This window comes from Cetorhinus maximus, chromosome 9, assembly GCF_964194155.1.
Source record: "Cetorhinus maximus chromosome 9, sCetMax3.hap1.1, whole genome shotgun sequence".
Classification (NCBI taxonomy): Eukaryota; Metazoa; Chordata; class Chondrichthyes; order Lamniformes; family Cetorhinidae; genus Cetorhinus; species Cetorhinus maximus.
Window position 1 is genome coordinate 109,228,768 of NC_135887.1, and position 13,603 is coordinate 109,242,370.

General features: G+C 43.1%; 1 protein-coding gene across 4 annotated transcripts in view; it reads left to right on the forward strand.

Annotated features, from left to right (window-relative positions):
- The first annotated feature begins 152 nt into the window (after nt 1-152).
- LOC144684903 (NAD-dependent protein deacetylase sirtuin-3-like) overlaps nt 153-13,603 on the forward strand; it is a 35,516-nt gene continuing 22,065 nt past the window's right edge. The window contains exons 1-3 of one of the 4 annotated variants that reach the window (XM_078549307.1): nt 153-193; nt 9,818-9,980; nt 10,466-10,651. In XM_078549307.1, coding sequence (XP_078405433.1) covers nt 172-193; nt 9,818-9,980; nt 10,466-10,651 — 371 coding nt within the window. In that variant the 5' untranslated portion in view covers nt 153-171. Of the gene's footprint in view, nt 194-696; nt 852-1,395; nt 1,440-9,817; nt 9,981-10,465; nt 10,652-13,603 lie in introns of those variants that run through there. The other 3 variants (XM_078549304.1, XM_078549305.1, XM_078549306.1) reach the window with 3 other exon arrangements.

Below are 13,603 nucleotides of genomic sequence, written 5' to 3' on the forward strand. Positions count from 1 at the left end.
GCCAGACCAGGTAGCCAGGCCCTTTCCCTTAGTGACTGTATGTCAAGTGCCTTGTCTTTTTTTTTCCTTAATACTAGATTTATTGACAGAATGCAGCATTACCTATGTATGCCTCCTCCCTCAGAAGCCCCAGCAGTCTTTCTTCATGCTCATCTGAAACAAAATAAACTAATGATCAACCCCTTGGAAAAAGGTACTAGAACTTTACTGTAACTCAAACTTAAATGAAAATTTAAATCCAGACTGGCCTTCTCACTGTTTAAAACAGTGACTGAACTTCAAAAACCATTGATTACAGCTAACTTGCTTCAGCATCCTTCCTGAGAGAGCCACTGACATTTTCCTCAAGGCTTCATCACAAAACTCCCTGCCTCAAGCTGTCCCATCCAGTCTGTCAGGCACACATTCCCATGCCTCGTGCTTTATAACTAAAAGCACAGATCCCGCCAAGAAAATGAAAAGAAAGACCTAATTTATGTTAATGTCCCTGTGATTTATTTTTTTTTTCTGCATTTTGCTCTCAGTAGTCTCCTGGATGTTAATCTTCAACTCCTGCAACCTCCAAGGCAATGCTGACAAGTCGACAGCCCTGGTGACATGCTGCCAGACCTGCTGAGTTTTTCCAGGTAATTCTGTTTTTTGTTTTGGATTTCCAGCATCCACAGTAGCTTTTAGCTTTTTGTTTTTTATGACATGCAAGTGTGGCTGGGTTTGGTTCTGGGGGTGCTTCTCATTGGGAAGTTACGGTAGCTGAAGCCATTTCATCAGGGAAGGCAGTACGCGAGGACAACTCTAGTTCACACGGTTGCATCAGAGCCGAGCTACAGTCCAGAGGCAGCACGTAGCAAGAGGTAAATACCGGCAACCACCCTCTCCACCCAAAACAGGAGTAGGCCATTCGGCCCCTGGAGCCTGCTCTGCCATTCAGTAGATGGCTGATTTCCACCTCAATTCCACTTTCCGTTATCCCTTAGTATCCAAAAATCTATCGACCTGAATATACGCAATGATGAAGCATTCAAAGCTCTCTGGGATTGTGAATTCCAAAGGTTCACAGCCCTCTGAGTAAAGAAATGTCTCCTAATCTCCGTCCTAAATAATCAACCTCCTATCCTGAGACTCTGACCCTGTGTTCTAGATTCCCCAATCAGTAGAAACAACCTCTTAGCATCTAAAACAAAAACAGAATTACCTGGAAAATTCAATAATAAACAGGTAATTCTGTTTTTGTTTTGGATTTCCAGCATCCGCAGTAGTTTTTTGTTTTTATCTCTTAGCATCTACCCTGTCAAGACTCTTAAAAATGTTATATGCAGTATTTCAAATAGATGAGCTGTCATTCTCCTAAACTTTAGGGAATATCGGCCTAGGCTATCCAATCTCTCCTTATGGGACATTCCCTTCATCTCAAGAATTAATCTAGTGAACCTCCCTTTGAGGTAAGTATATTTCTTCATTGCCTCTACCAATCACTGGCCCCCTATCCAGCTCCACCTGTCCCACCCCCCCTCTACCAGCTTATATTTCACCTCATTTCTCTATTTCCTTAGTTCTGATGAAGAGTCATACAGACTTGAAACGTCAGCTGTATTCCTCTCCGCAGATGTTGTCAGACCTGAGTTTTTCCAGGTATTTTTGTTTTTGTTTCATATTTCCAGCATCCACAGTATTTTGCTTTTATCTAAGTATATCCTTCCTTAGGTAAGGAGACCGGCACACAGTACTCCAGTGTGTGACCTCACAAAGGAGGTGTAATTGTATATGATGTCTTTACTCTTACAATCCAATCCCATTATAACAAAAATTAACGTTCCATTTGCCTTCCTAATTACTTGCTGTACCTGCACGTTATCTTTGTGATATATGGACAAGGCCACCCATACCCCTCTGAATACTAATTTAATTTAGTAGTTTTGCATCTTTTAAAAATATTCTTTCTTTTTACATTTACTTGTATTCCACCTCCCATGTTTCTGCCCACTCACCCAACCTGCCCATATCCCTTTGCAGCCTCTTCACACACTCCTCATAGCTTACCATCCTATCTAACTTTATACTATCAGCAAAGTTACATTATACTCCATCCAAGTCATTGATAGAGGTTGTAAATAGCTGAGGCCCTAACACTGATCCCCTCAGAATCCCATTAGTAACAGATTGTACATAAGAACTTAAGAACATAAGAAATAGGAGCAGGAGTAGGCCATTTGGCCCTTCAAGCCTGCCCCGCCATTCAATAAGATCATGGCTGATCTGCCCCAGGCCTCAACTCCTCTTTCGCGCCAGCTCCTCATAACCCTCAACTCCCCGATATTTCAAAAATCTATCTACCTCCTCTTTAAGTACTTTCAATGATCTAGCCTCCACAACTCTCTCGGGTAGAGAATTCCAGACATTCTCACTACCTTCTGAGAGAAATCCCTTCGCATCTCAGTTTTAAATGAGTGCCCCCTTATTCTGTAACTATGTCCCCTAGTTCGAGATTCCCCCCATAGTGAAAACATCTTCTCAACATCTACCCAGTCAAACCCCCTCAGAATCTTGTACATTTCAATAAGATCACCCCTCATTCTTCTAAACTCTAATGGATAAAGGCCTAACCTGTTTAACCGTTCTTGCTAAGTCAACTCCTTCATCCCAGGAATCAGCCTAGTGAATCTCTTTTGAACTGCCTCCAATGCCAGTATATCCTTTCTTAAGTACAGGGACCAAAACTGTACACAGTATTCCAGGTGTGGCTTCACCAACACTTACAGTTGTAACAAGACTTCCCTATTTTTTAACTCCCAGCACCCTAGCAATACAGGCCAAAATTCCGTTTGTCTTCTTAATTACATGCTGAACCTGCTTGCTAACTTTTGGTGTTTTGTGCACAAAAACACTCAGATCCTTCCGTGCTGCACTTTTTTGGAGTCTCTATCCATTTAAATAATAGTCTGCCTTTTGATTTTTACTACCAAAGTGCATGACCTCACACTTCCTACATTAAACTTCATCTGCCAAGTTTTTTGCCCACTCACTCAACCTGTCTATATCCCCCTGCAGATTCCTTATGTCCTCATCACAACATCTATTTTTGTATCATCAACAAATTTGGATACATTACACTCTACCCCCTCCTCCAAGTCATTAATATAGATGGTAAATAATTGCGGCCCTAGGACTGATCCTGTGGCACTCCACTAGTTACATCTTTCCAACCTGAAAAAGACCCATTTATCCCGACTGTCTGTCTTCTGCATGTTAACCAATCCTCAATCCATGCTAATGCATTACTCCTAGTACCGTGAGCTCCTATCTTGTGCAACAACCTTTTATGTGGCACCTTATTGAATGCCTTCTGGAAATCCAAATACACTACATCTACCAGTTCCCCTTTATCAACTCTGCTTGTTATATCCTCAAAGAACTCTAGCAAATTTGTCAAACATGATTTCCCTTTCATAAACCATGTTGACTCTGTTTGATTGCATTAATCTTTTCTAAATGTCCAGCTATTTCTTCCTTAATAATAGACTCTAGCATTTTCTCAACTACAGATGTTAGGCTGACTGGCCTATAGTTTCTTGCTTTTTGTCTCCCTCCCTTCTTGAACAGGGGCATCACATTAGCAGTTTTCTAATCCTCTGGGACCGTCCCAGAATCCAGTGAGTTCTGGAATATTTCGACCAATGCCTCCACTATCCCTGCAGCCACTTCCTTTAAGACCCTTGGATGCAGGCCATCAGGTCCTGGTGACTTGTCTGCTTTTAGTCCCATTAGTTTGTCAAATACATTGTCCCTTGTGATAGAGACTGTTACAAGATCTTTCCTCCCATTAGCTCCTTGCTTATCTGATATCTTTGGAATGTTTATAGTGTCCTCCACCATGAAGACTGATGCAAAATATTGGTTTAAATTATTTGCCATTTCCCTGTTCCCCGTTATCAATTTTCCAGTTGCATACTCCAAGGGTCCCATGCTCACTTTATCTACTCTCTTTTTATATACCCGTAGAAGCACTTGCTGTTTGTTTTTATATTTGTTGCCAAATTACTTTCATAATCAGTTTTCTCCCTTTTTATTAGCTTTGTAGTGATCCGCTGCTGGCTCCTAAAAAAATTCTCAATCCTCTGGCCTACCACTAATTTTCGCCACTTTGCTTGCCTTAGTTTTGGCTGGATACTCTCCTTGACTGCCTTTGTTATAAACGGGTGGTTCATCCTTCTCATTGAGTCCTTCTTTTCGACTGGGATAAATTTTTGCTGAGTATTGTAAAATATCTGCTTAAACGTCTGCCACTGCTCAACCACTAACCTTCCCCATAGTCTATTTTCCCAGCCCACTTTAGACCACTCTTTCTTCATACCACTGTGATTGCCCTTATTTAAATTGAGGACACTGGTTTGAGACCCGAGTTGCTCGCCTTTAAACTGAATTTGAAATTCTACCATGTTATGATTGCTACTCCCAGAGGATCCTTAACTACGAGATCTCTTATTAATCCTACCTCATTACACATTACTAGATCTAAAATAGCCTGTTCCCAGGTAGGTCCTACAATGTATTGCTCTAAGAAACTATCCCTGATGCACTCTACAAATTCATTTTCCATGTTACCCCTGTCAATTTGATTCGTCCAGTCAATATGCAGATTAAAATCACCCATGACAATTGTAGTGCCCTTATTACACGCCTCGATTAAAACCCAATTTATACTTTGTCCTACAGTGAGGCAACTCTTCGGGGGCCTTTAGACGACTCCCATGACTTCTTCCCCTTGCTATTCCTTATTTCTACCCAAACCGATGCCGCATCACATTCTATGGCACCTATATCAGCACTCACCACTGCACTGATACCTTCCTTTATTAACAAAGCTACCCCACCTCTTCCTTTTTGCCTATTTTTCCGGAGCATCGAATACCCTTGAATATTAAGTTCCCAGTCTTGGTCACTCTGCAACCACGTCTCTATAATAGCTATCAAGTCATATCCATATATTTTCATTTGTGCCGTTAACTCATCTACCTTGTTACAAATGTTGCGTGCATTCAGATAAAGAACCTTAAGCTTCGACATCTTACCATCATTACTCATTCTGGTTCTAATTTCTGATGCACTCTTCCGCTTATATTTTCTGCCCCTTGTCACACTTTGAATATTATTCGACTCTTCACTACCCTGCACCTCTGCTCTCGTTTCTTTTTGATTTTTTAAACTTCCCTTCAGTTGAACCCTCACCCCAAATAATTAGTTTAAAGTCTTATTTACAACCCTAGTTACACGATTTGCCAGAACACTGGTCCCAGCGTGGTTCAAATGAAGCCTGTCACAATGGAACAGCTCTTTCCTTCCCCAGTACTGGTGTCAGTGCCCCATGATTTGGAGCCCATTTCTCCCACATCAACCTTTGAGTCACGTATTTACTTCTCTAATCTTATTTACCCTCCATCAAATTGCACGTGGCTCAGGTAGTAATCTGGCGATTATTACCTTTGTGGTTCTGCTTTTTAATTTAGCCCCGAGGTGCTTGTTGTCCCTCAGCAGAACCTTTTTCCTCGTCCTATCTATGTCGCTGGTACCAGTGTGAACCACGACAACTGGATCCTTCCCCTCCCACTCCAAGTTCCTCTCCAGACCAGGAGAGATGTCCTTAACCTTGGCACCAGGTAGGCAACACAGCCTTCAAGGAGTCTCTGTCTTTGCTGCAAAGACCAGTATCTATTCCCCTAACTATGCTATCTCTTATTATTACTACATTTGTCTTTTCTCCCCCACTTGAATGGCGTTCTGTACCACAATGTTGTGGTCAGTTTGCTCATCCTCTCTGCAGTCTGTGCCCTCGTCCACACCGAGAGCAAGAACCTCCTACCTATTGGACAAGGGCACCAGCTGAGTCTCCTCCAAAGCTAAATTCTGGACCCCCATACCTGCCTCACTCGCAGTCACACCCTCCTGTTGCTTACCATAGACCAAATTTGATGTAAATAATCTAAGGGATGTGACTGCCCCCTGAAACACAGTGTCCAGGTAACTCTTCCCCCTCCCTGATGTGTCGCAGTGTCCGCCGCTCGGACACCAGCTTATCAACTCTGAGCCGAAGTTCCTCGAGCAGCCAACACTTGCTGCAGATGTGGTCACTGTGGATTGCACCGATGTCCACCAGCTCCCACATACTACAGCTGCAACACATCGCCTGCACAGCCATCTCTATTTTATTTAATTAACTAATTTGGATGTTAAATATTTTACAAGTGAATTTCTTAACTGTACTCTTCAGCTGTAAGTAACGTCTCCTGATTTAAACCACTTGGCTAATCAATAAAGACACGGAAGAGATACCCACCAATCATCATTTTGTTTTCCTGTGACGTCACACTCTGGCTCTGACAGGTAGACACAGGTTGAAGGGGCTCTCTGCCACCGATTTTTATCTCCTGCCGCCACTGCCCTACTTGCGCAGGCCCAATATCCGTTGCTACTGGCTCTCCCCTCACTGTTTTAAACTGTAAAAATCCTGGCTCTCCTCTCACTGTTTTAAACTGTAAAAATCCCGGCTCTCCTCTCACTGTTTTAAACTGTAAAAATCCTGGCTCTCCTCTCACTGTTTTAAACTGTAAAAATCCCGGCTCTCCTCTCACTGTTTTAAACCGTGAAACTCCCGGCTCTCCTCTCACTGTTTTAAATTGTAAAAATCCCGGCTCTCCTCTCACTGTTTTAAACTGTGAAAATCCCGCTCTCTTCTCACTGTTTTAAACTGAAAATCCCGGCTCTCCTCTCACTGTTTTAAACTTTGAAAATCCCGCTCTCCTCTCACTGTTTTATACTTTGAAACTCCCCGCTCCCCTCTCGCTGTTTTAAACGCCCGGGTATATATACAAAAATCTGTACATCAAGTATATAGCTACACCCAGTACATACCCACAATCAACATCACAAAAACAAATAGATTATCTGGTAATTTTCACTTTGCTGTTTGTGGGATCTTGCTGTATGAAAATTGGTAGCCATGTTTCGGACATTACAAGAAGACTGCAAGACTGCACTTCAAAAGTATTTCATTGGCTCTAAAGCACTTTGAGATGTCCTGAGGTCATGAAAAGCGCTATTGAAATGCAATGTTTTTTATTTTTATTATGTCATTGTTGTTTGTGGCAGCTTGCTGTGCACAAATTAGCTGCTCTGTATCCTACATATATGGGTAGTTCTATTGTAATAAGATGCTTATTATTATATTTCCATAATGGGTGTCATAGTAGCGCTGGTCGCTGAACGATAAATTGTATTGGCTGGTTCCAAATTCAAAACACATTCCAAAGCAGCATACATTGATGTCGTGAGTTCAATGTTGAATAAACCGTTCTAAAGTATGTGAGAGAGAAATAGGAATGGACGGTAGTCAAGAGGGAGAGTTTATGAGGACAGATAAGTAGTTTGGTCAAAGAGGTGGGTTTTAAGGGAATTATTAAATGGAGGAGAGATAGGCCAAGAGGTTCAGGGAGGGAATACCAGAGAGTTGGGTCTTATATAGCTGAAGGCACAGCCAGCAATGTTGGGGAAAGATGTGGGGATGCACAAGAAGCTGAAGTCAGAGGATTGGAAAATTTGAGAGGGGTTAATAAAGCAGTGGAGGAGCGACAGAATTTGGAAGGAAGGTCACGGAGGAATTTAAATTCCAGATGAGAATTGTAATTTGAGTCCTTGGCAGACTGGGAGCCAATGAAGGTGGAAAGATGGGCACATGAGTTTTGGTGCAGGAATGGATACAACTGCCCAGCTTCCCTATGATGGCTGAAATTGAAACTTGCGTCTTGTGCAATGTCTCCTTTGCAAAGCGCTGTAGTCACAGAGTACTGACCCTCAGCCCCAGATCCTTAGCATCTATTGTTGTACCTTCAACCTCGCTTTCCTCTCCAAAAACTTTTAAGATGGTGTCATTCTGCAACATGGTAGTCAGGCTTCGTGAACTGATGGCATGATATGCAAATGAGTGAAAACCCTACTTGGTTACACTAAAGCAGAAATTCCAGGCTGCAGTTTCTCAGTGGCTCAGTTCCTGATGTGATGATCTTAGAGGTTTAGGGAGACTGCTTGAGATCATATTACACATCTAATGTTGATGTGAAGCGATTTCTGCTTCACACCCACCGTGAACCTGAGGGTGAGTTTCTTCTTTTGGACCCTTGAGCATTTATTTCCAGGGATCAGTGCAGCGGGAAAAGGGACAAAAGCCCTCTCAACCTCTCCTTAAAACCTACCCCTTTGACCAATCTTTTGATCACCCGTCCTAATATCTCCTTATGTGGCTAGTGTCAGATTTTGTTTGATAATGCTCGTGTTAACAAAACTATGTAAATGAAATAAGTTGTTGTTGTTACGATGCTTTTGTCATCAGTCCTGGCCAATTCAGACACTCGAACCTGAAGTCTCGTTTGGGACACAAAATAGCAAATGCTCTTGGGAGCCATTGATCTATGATCCATTGATCCTGTAATCCATTAATCTTGTGATCCATTCACTGTATAATCCACTAATAATGTGATCTGTTAATACAATGGTCCGCTGATCATGTGATCCATTGATCCTGTGATCCATTGACCTACCAATCCTTTGATCCAGTGATTTATTGACCCAATGATACACTGATTCTGTGATTCATTGATTCTGTGATCCTGTGATCCAGTCATCCTTTGACCTTGTGACTCACTGATCTATGATTAATTAATCCTGTGATCCATCATCATATGATCCATCAATCGTGTGATCCATTGATCCATTAATCCCATTTACATTGACCCATTGATCCTGTTTTTCAATGATTGTGTGCTTCATGATCCTGTGCTCCGGTGCTTCTGTGATCCATCAGTCCTGTGAACAATTTATTCTAATCCTGTGATTCTTTGATCAATTGCTGTGACCCCCTTAATATACACCTCATAGAGCACAATCCCAATTGTTTTACTGGCAGATCCAAAACTGGGTGGAATCTTCTGCAACACTGAGTTAAAATCACGTGAGGTCCAGGTGGCATAATCAGTGCAACTTTTCGATGTAAATGTCTGTTCGGGTGAGGGATCCTGTCATAAATTTTCAAAATCAGAAATGGCACCGGATGGAATTGGTTTAGAACAACTTCGCACCTGCTTCTTTGCTTCATTTGAGCGGTGCTCACACGACAGTTACTTCTTTAACCCAACTTCTCTGGCAGAAATAGCGAGTGTAGAAGATTCAAATTGCGACTGCACTTTTACATCTTTCCTGATCAACTCATATGAATGATGACACCTCTGACATTGCAGTGCTCCCACAGTACTGACCCTCTGACAGTGCAGTAATTCTTGAGTGCTGACTCTCCGACATTGCAGCGCTCCCTCAGTATTGCCTTTCTGACAGTACAGTGCTGCCTCAGTATTGACTCTCCAACAGTGCAGTGCTCCCTCAGTACTCCCCCTCCAACAGTGCAGCGCTCCCTCAGTACTCCCCCTCCAACAGTGCAGCGCTCCCTCAGTACTCCCCCTCCAACAGTGCAGCGCTCCCTTGGTACTCCCCCTCCAACAGTGCAGCGCTCCCTCGGTACTCCCCCTCCAACAGTGCAGCGCTCCCTCAGTACTCCCCCTCCAACAGTGCAGCGCTCCCTCGGTACTCCCCCTCCAACAGTGCAGCGCTCCCTCAGTACTCCTCCCTCAGTGCTGCATTAGGAGTTTCATTCTGAATTTTATGCTCAAACCCCTGGAATGGTTGTTGAACTCATGATCTCTGACTCAGAGGCGAGAGTGCTACCCGCTGAGTCATGGCTGATTCATGAGAATTGAGTTGTATTCTGTCTTTGTTTCAGTTGACAGCATGAGTTTTGCATTGTATCACAGTCTCGCCTGGATCCAGCCAGGTCTGTTTGCTTCTCGATGGTTACAGTTTAATCACAGCTGCATCAGGAATTTCCAAACTGGGATCCAGGTCGGACTCAGCACCTGCAGACAGGCACATAACAAGACTTCAAGGTATGAGGCATGTATACATGAGTTGCATTTGCACTGTCTGATATTGAAGGGTCGGATATTGTGATCGGAATAACAGTGATGCTAACAGCATTTCCAGCGACCACACAGTCGCAGTTAAATGCAGAAATCAGGAAGTTGCAACATCAGCTGCCCAGCTCCTCCAGAAGGTTCACGCCACCTGTACCTCACTGAGAGGCTCAGCATTCAAACAATGTGGAAAGGTGTGAAGTTGATTTGACATTGAATTGACTATTCTAACCTGGCTCAGACTGTGCGCTGCTCATTAATGATTCTGCATTCTGATTGGTTGTGGAGACACCCAGTTACTTGCCCTGTAGATGGTGCTGTGCTGTTTGGCCGTCTGGCTGACAGCAAGTTGCCGTTACAAAAGCCCACAGAAAGTCTGGGTATAAGTGGAATACACATCTGTAACTGCTCAAGGGAGAATCTAGCCCATTCTGTGGATGCTTTATCTATCGTTACAGAAACCGTTGTGTGAATCTTCCATCAGCCACATCTTCTGTCCGATATATCTTCAGTGGGAAAGGAAATGATGAGAGAGTGCGGTCACTGGAGGACATCGCGAGGTTCATTCAGGACAAGGAGTGCTCCAGGATTGTGGTGATGTCTGGTGCAGGGATCAGTACACCCAGCGGAATCCCTGATTTCAGGTAACGCCTGCCCCTCCATCTAGGCATTATTGGGAACATTTCAGCAACAAGTAAAAACCAGGAGCGCTAACAAGCAACCAGTAATGTTACTCGGTAACAGGCTAATGATGCTGATTAGTATGAGTGAAGGACCGCACTACGGTATTAACCAGAGAAATCTGCTGCCTTCCCCTCTGATGGGACAGTGTAGAGGGAGTGTTACTCTGTATCTTACACAGGGTGGTGGAAACCTGGAACTCTTTCCCCAAAAAGCTTTTGAGGTTGGAAGCAATTCTCAATTTCAAGACTAAGAGTGATATATTTTTATTAGGTAAGATATTGAGGATTACAGAACCAAGACAGGTAGATGGAGTTAAGATATAGATCAGACATGATCTAATTGAATGGTGGAACAGGCTCAAGGGGCTGAATGGCCTCTTATGTCCCTATGTTCCTAAAGTAGGGATATAAATCTCTGGTCCAGTAGTTTAGTGTATAGAGCAGGCTAGAGGGGGCCCCATTTCAAAAGAATGATAGAGCAGTTGTGTTTGGGAAAAATGTGGATCTCCATTTTATTCGGTCAGGCCATTACTGCTTTCCACTAAGGAAGCCAGTGATTTCTCATCATAACATTCATGAAGTTTTGTTAACTGCTGAGAATGAGTTTTGTGGACAAAAAGATGATCATTTGGAAATTACATAGACAGTTTGCACATCCGGTGCCACAGAAACTGAAGACTCTGCTTTGAGATGCGGGAGTGGTCGATAAAGGATACAATGATCTTATTGAACAAATCACTGCTCAGTGTGAAATTTGCCGTAAATATCGCAAGACACCACTGCGTCCTGTTGTGAGCTGCCACTAGCCTGGGAGTTTAACGATGCAGTGGCAATGGACTTGAAAGTTTGGGATAAGGATAGGGGTTTTTTTTTAACCACACTCCATAGATATAGCAACCAGATTTAGTCTATTCACTGTGATATATAGTAAAGACAAAAGGACGATTGTCGATAAGGTCATGGACAAATGGGTAGGAACAGGATTAGGAACACCAGCAAAGTTCCTCACAGACAATGGTGGGGAATTCGCCAATGAGGAATTTCGAGATATGTGCGAAAATTTAAACATCATTCTTAGGCACACTGCAGCTGAGAGCCTGTTTAGTAATGGTCTTTGTGAAAGAAACCATGCAGTAATAGATGACATGTTACATAAAATATTAGCTGATCAACCAGATTGTAAACTGCAAACAGCACTAGCATGGGGCAGTGCACGGAATGAACTCTCTGCAAATGGCTGGGGGGTACAGTCCGTATCAGTTGGCGTAGGGAAGAAATCAGAAGTTACCTTTGGTGTTGTCAGATGCTCCCCCTGCTCTAGAAGGGAATAGTATTAGCTCCACTTTTTCTGCTCATCTGAACGCCTTGCACGCGGGCAGAAAAGCTTTCATTAAAGCTGAGGTTTCAGAAAATTCGGCGGGTACCACGGCACCACATAAGACCATCAGGAGTATAGTTTAGACAAGGAGACATGATATATTATGAAAGGGAAGGCCAGAAAGAGTGGAAAGGACCTGGCAAGGTTATAGGGAGTGATGGGAAAGTAGTAATTGTGCAACATGGTAATCAAACTGTTAGGGTACATTCTTCACAGTTAATTGGTGCTGATGATACCTTTACAGGCTCTGAACAGGGCAGAGAACGCGAGGAGGCACCATGCACTTCACATACTCATACACTGGGTAGTTATGAGGAGCAGACGACAGCAGATACAGGGTTGACTGACAATGAACAAAGTAATACTGAGGTACTGGACAAAGCTATTTGTCCAAAAGGGCAATTACCCAAAGTAGGAACAAAGGTAACATACATGCCAGAAGGGACCAGTGTGTGCAGGGATGCCACCATCATAGTGAGAGCAGGAAAGGCCAATGAATACAAACATTGGCTAAATGTGCAGGATGAAGGACAGGAGACCAGACCTATCGATTCGCAAACCGAGGTAAAGATGTGGAAACCCAGAAAGCGCAGTATGAGTTCTGACAGTGGAGCAGAAAGTGGTTGTGACCCTAGAAAAAGATCACGGACTTGCGATCGGAGTTCTGTTCGCATGGGAGGACAATCATATAGTAGCAGTCCAGAAAGGGAGAGGAATGTCAGTAGAGGCTGTAGCTTAACAAGGAGGACTAGAGAGCAAGCTAGCAATCTCAATAGAAGTTAGAAGTCCTTCTGACAGAGAGATTGTAGTAGCTGCTAATAAATTGGAAAGTAAGTTGATAAAAGAAGCCAAATGGAAAGAGTTAGAAAGTTGGAAGGAATTTGGGGTATATTCTGAAATACCTGACAGAGGACAGCCAGCTTTATCTCACAGATGGATCTGTACAGAGAAGGTACTCCCAGACAGCATGTATAAGGCCAAAGTGAGATTAGTAGCCCGAGGCTTTGAAGAGAGACTAGGAGATCAGGATGTCAGAGTGGACTCACCTACTGCAAGGAAAGTGAGTTTGAAGATTTTTTTTAGCTATTTTGGCATCCTATTCCTGGGAGTGCAAATCGATTGATATAAAGGCTGCGTTTTTACAGGGGGAGAAGTTTCAAAGGGAATTTTTTTGAAACCACCCAAAGACGCCGGGGATGTATATGGAAATCTGTGGAAATTGAACAAGTGTGTTTATGGGTTGAATGATGCATCAAGAATATGGTATTTTTTCCGTGAGGTCTGTCCTGTTGAAAACAGGCTGCATTCAGTTAAAGGCAGACCCCGCGATTTTCTACTAGTACCATAAGGAGAAACTAGCTGGGAACTTTATCATGCATATTGACGATCCTCTTTGGGGAGGATCTATAGAATTTGAACAATGGGTAATCGAGAAGAAAAAGAAGGAATTCCAGGTCGGAAGTCAGGCTTCTGGGGCCTTTAAATACATAGGTTTGGACATTAAGCAGAGCAAGTTAGGAGTGACATGAAATCAA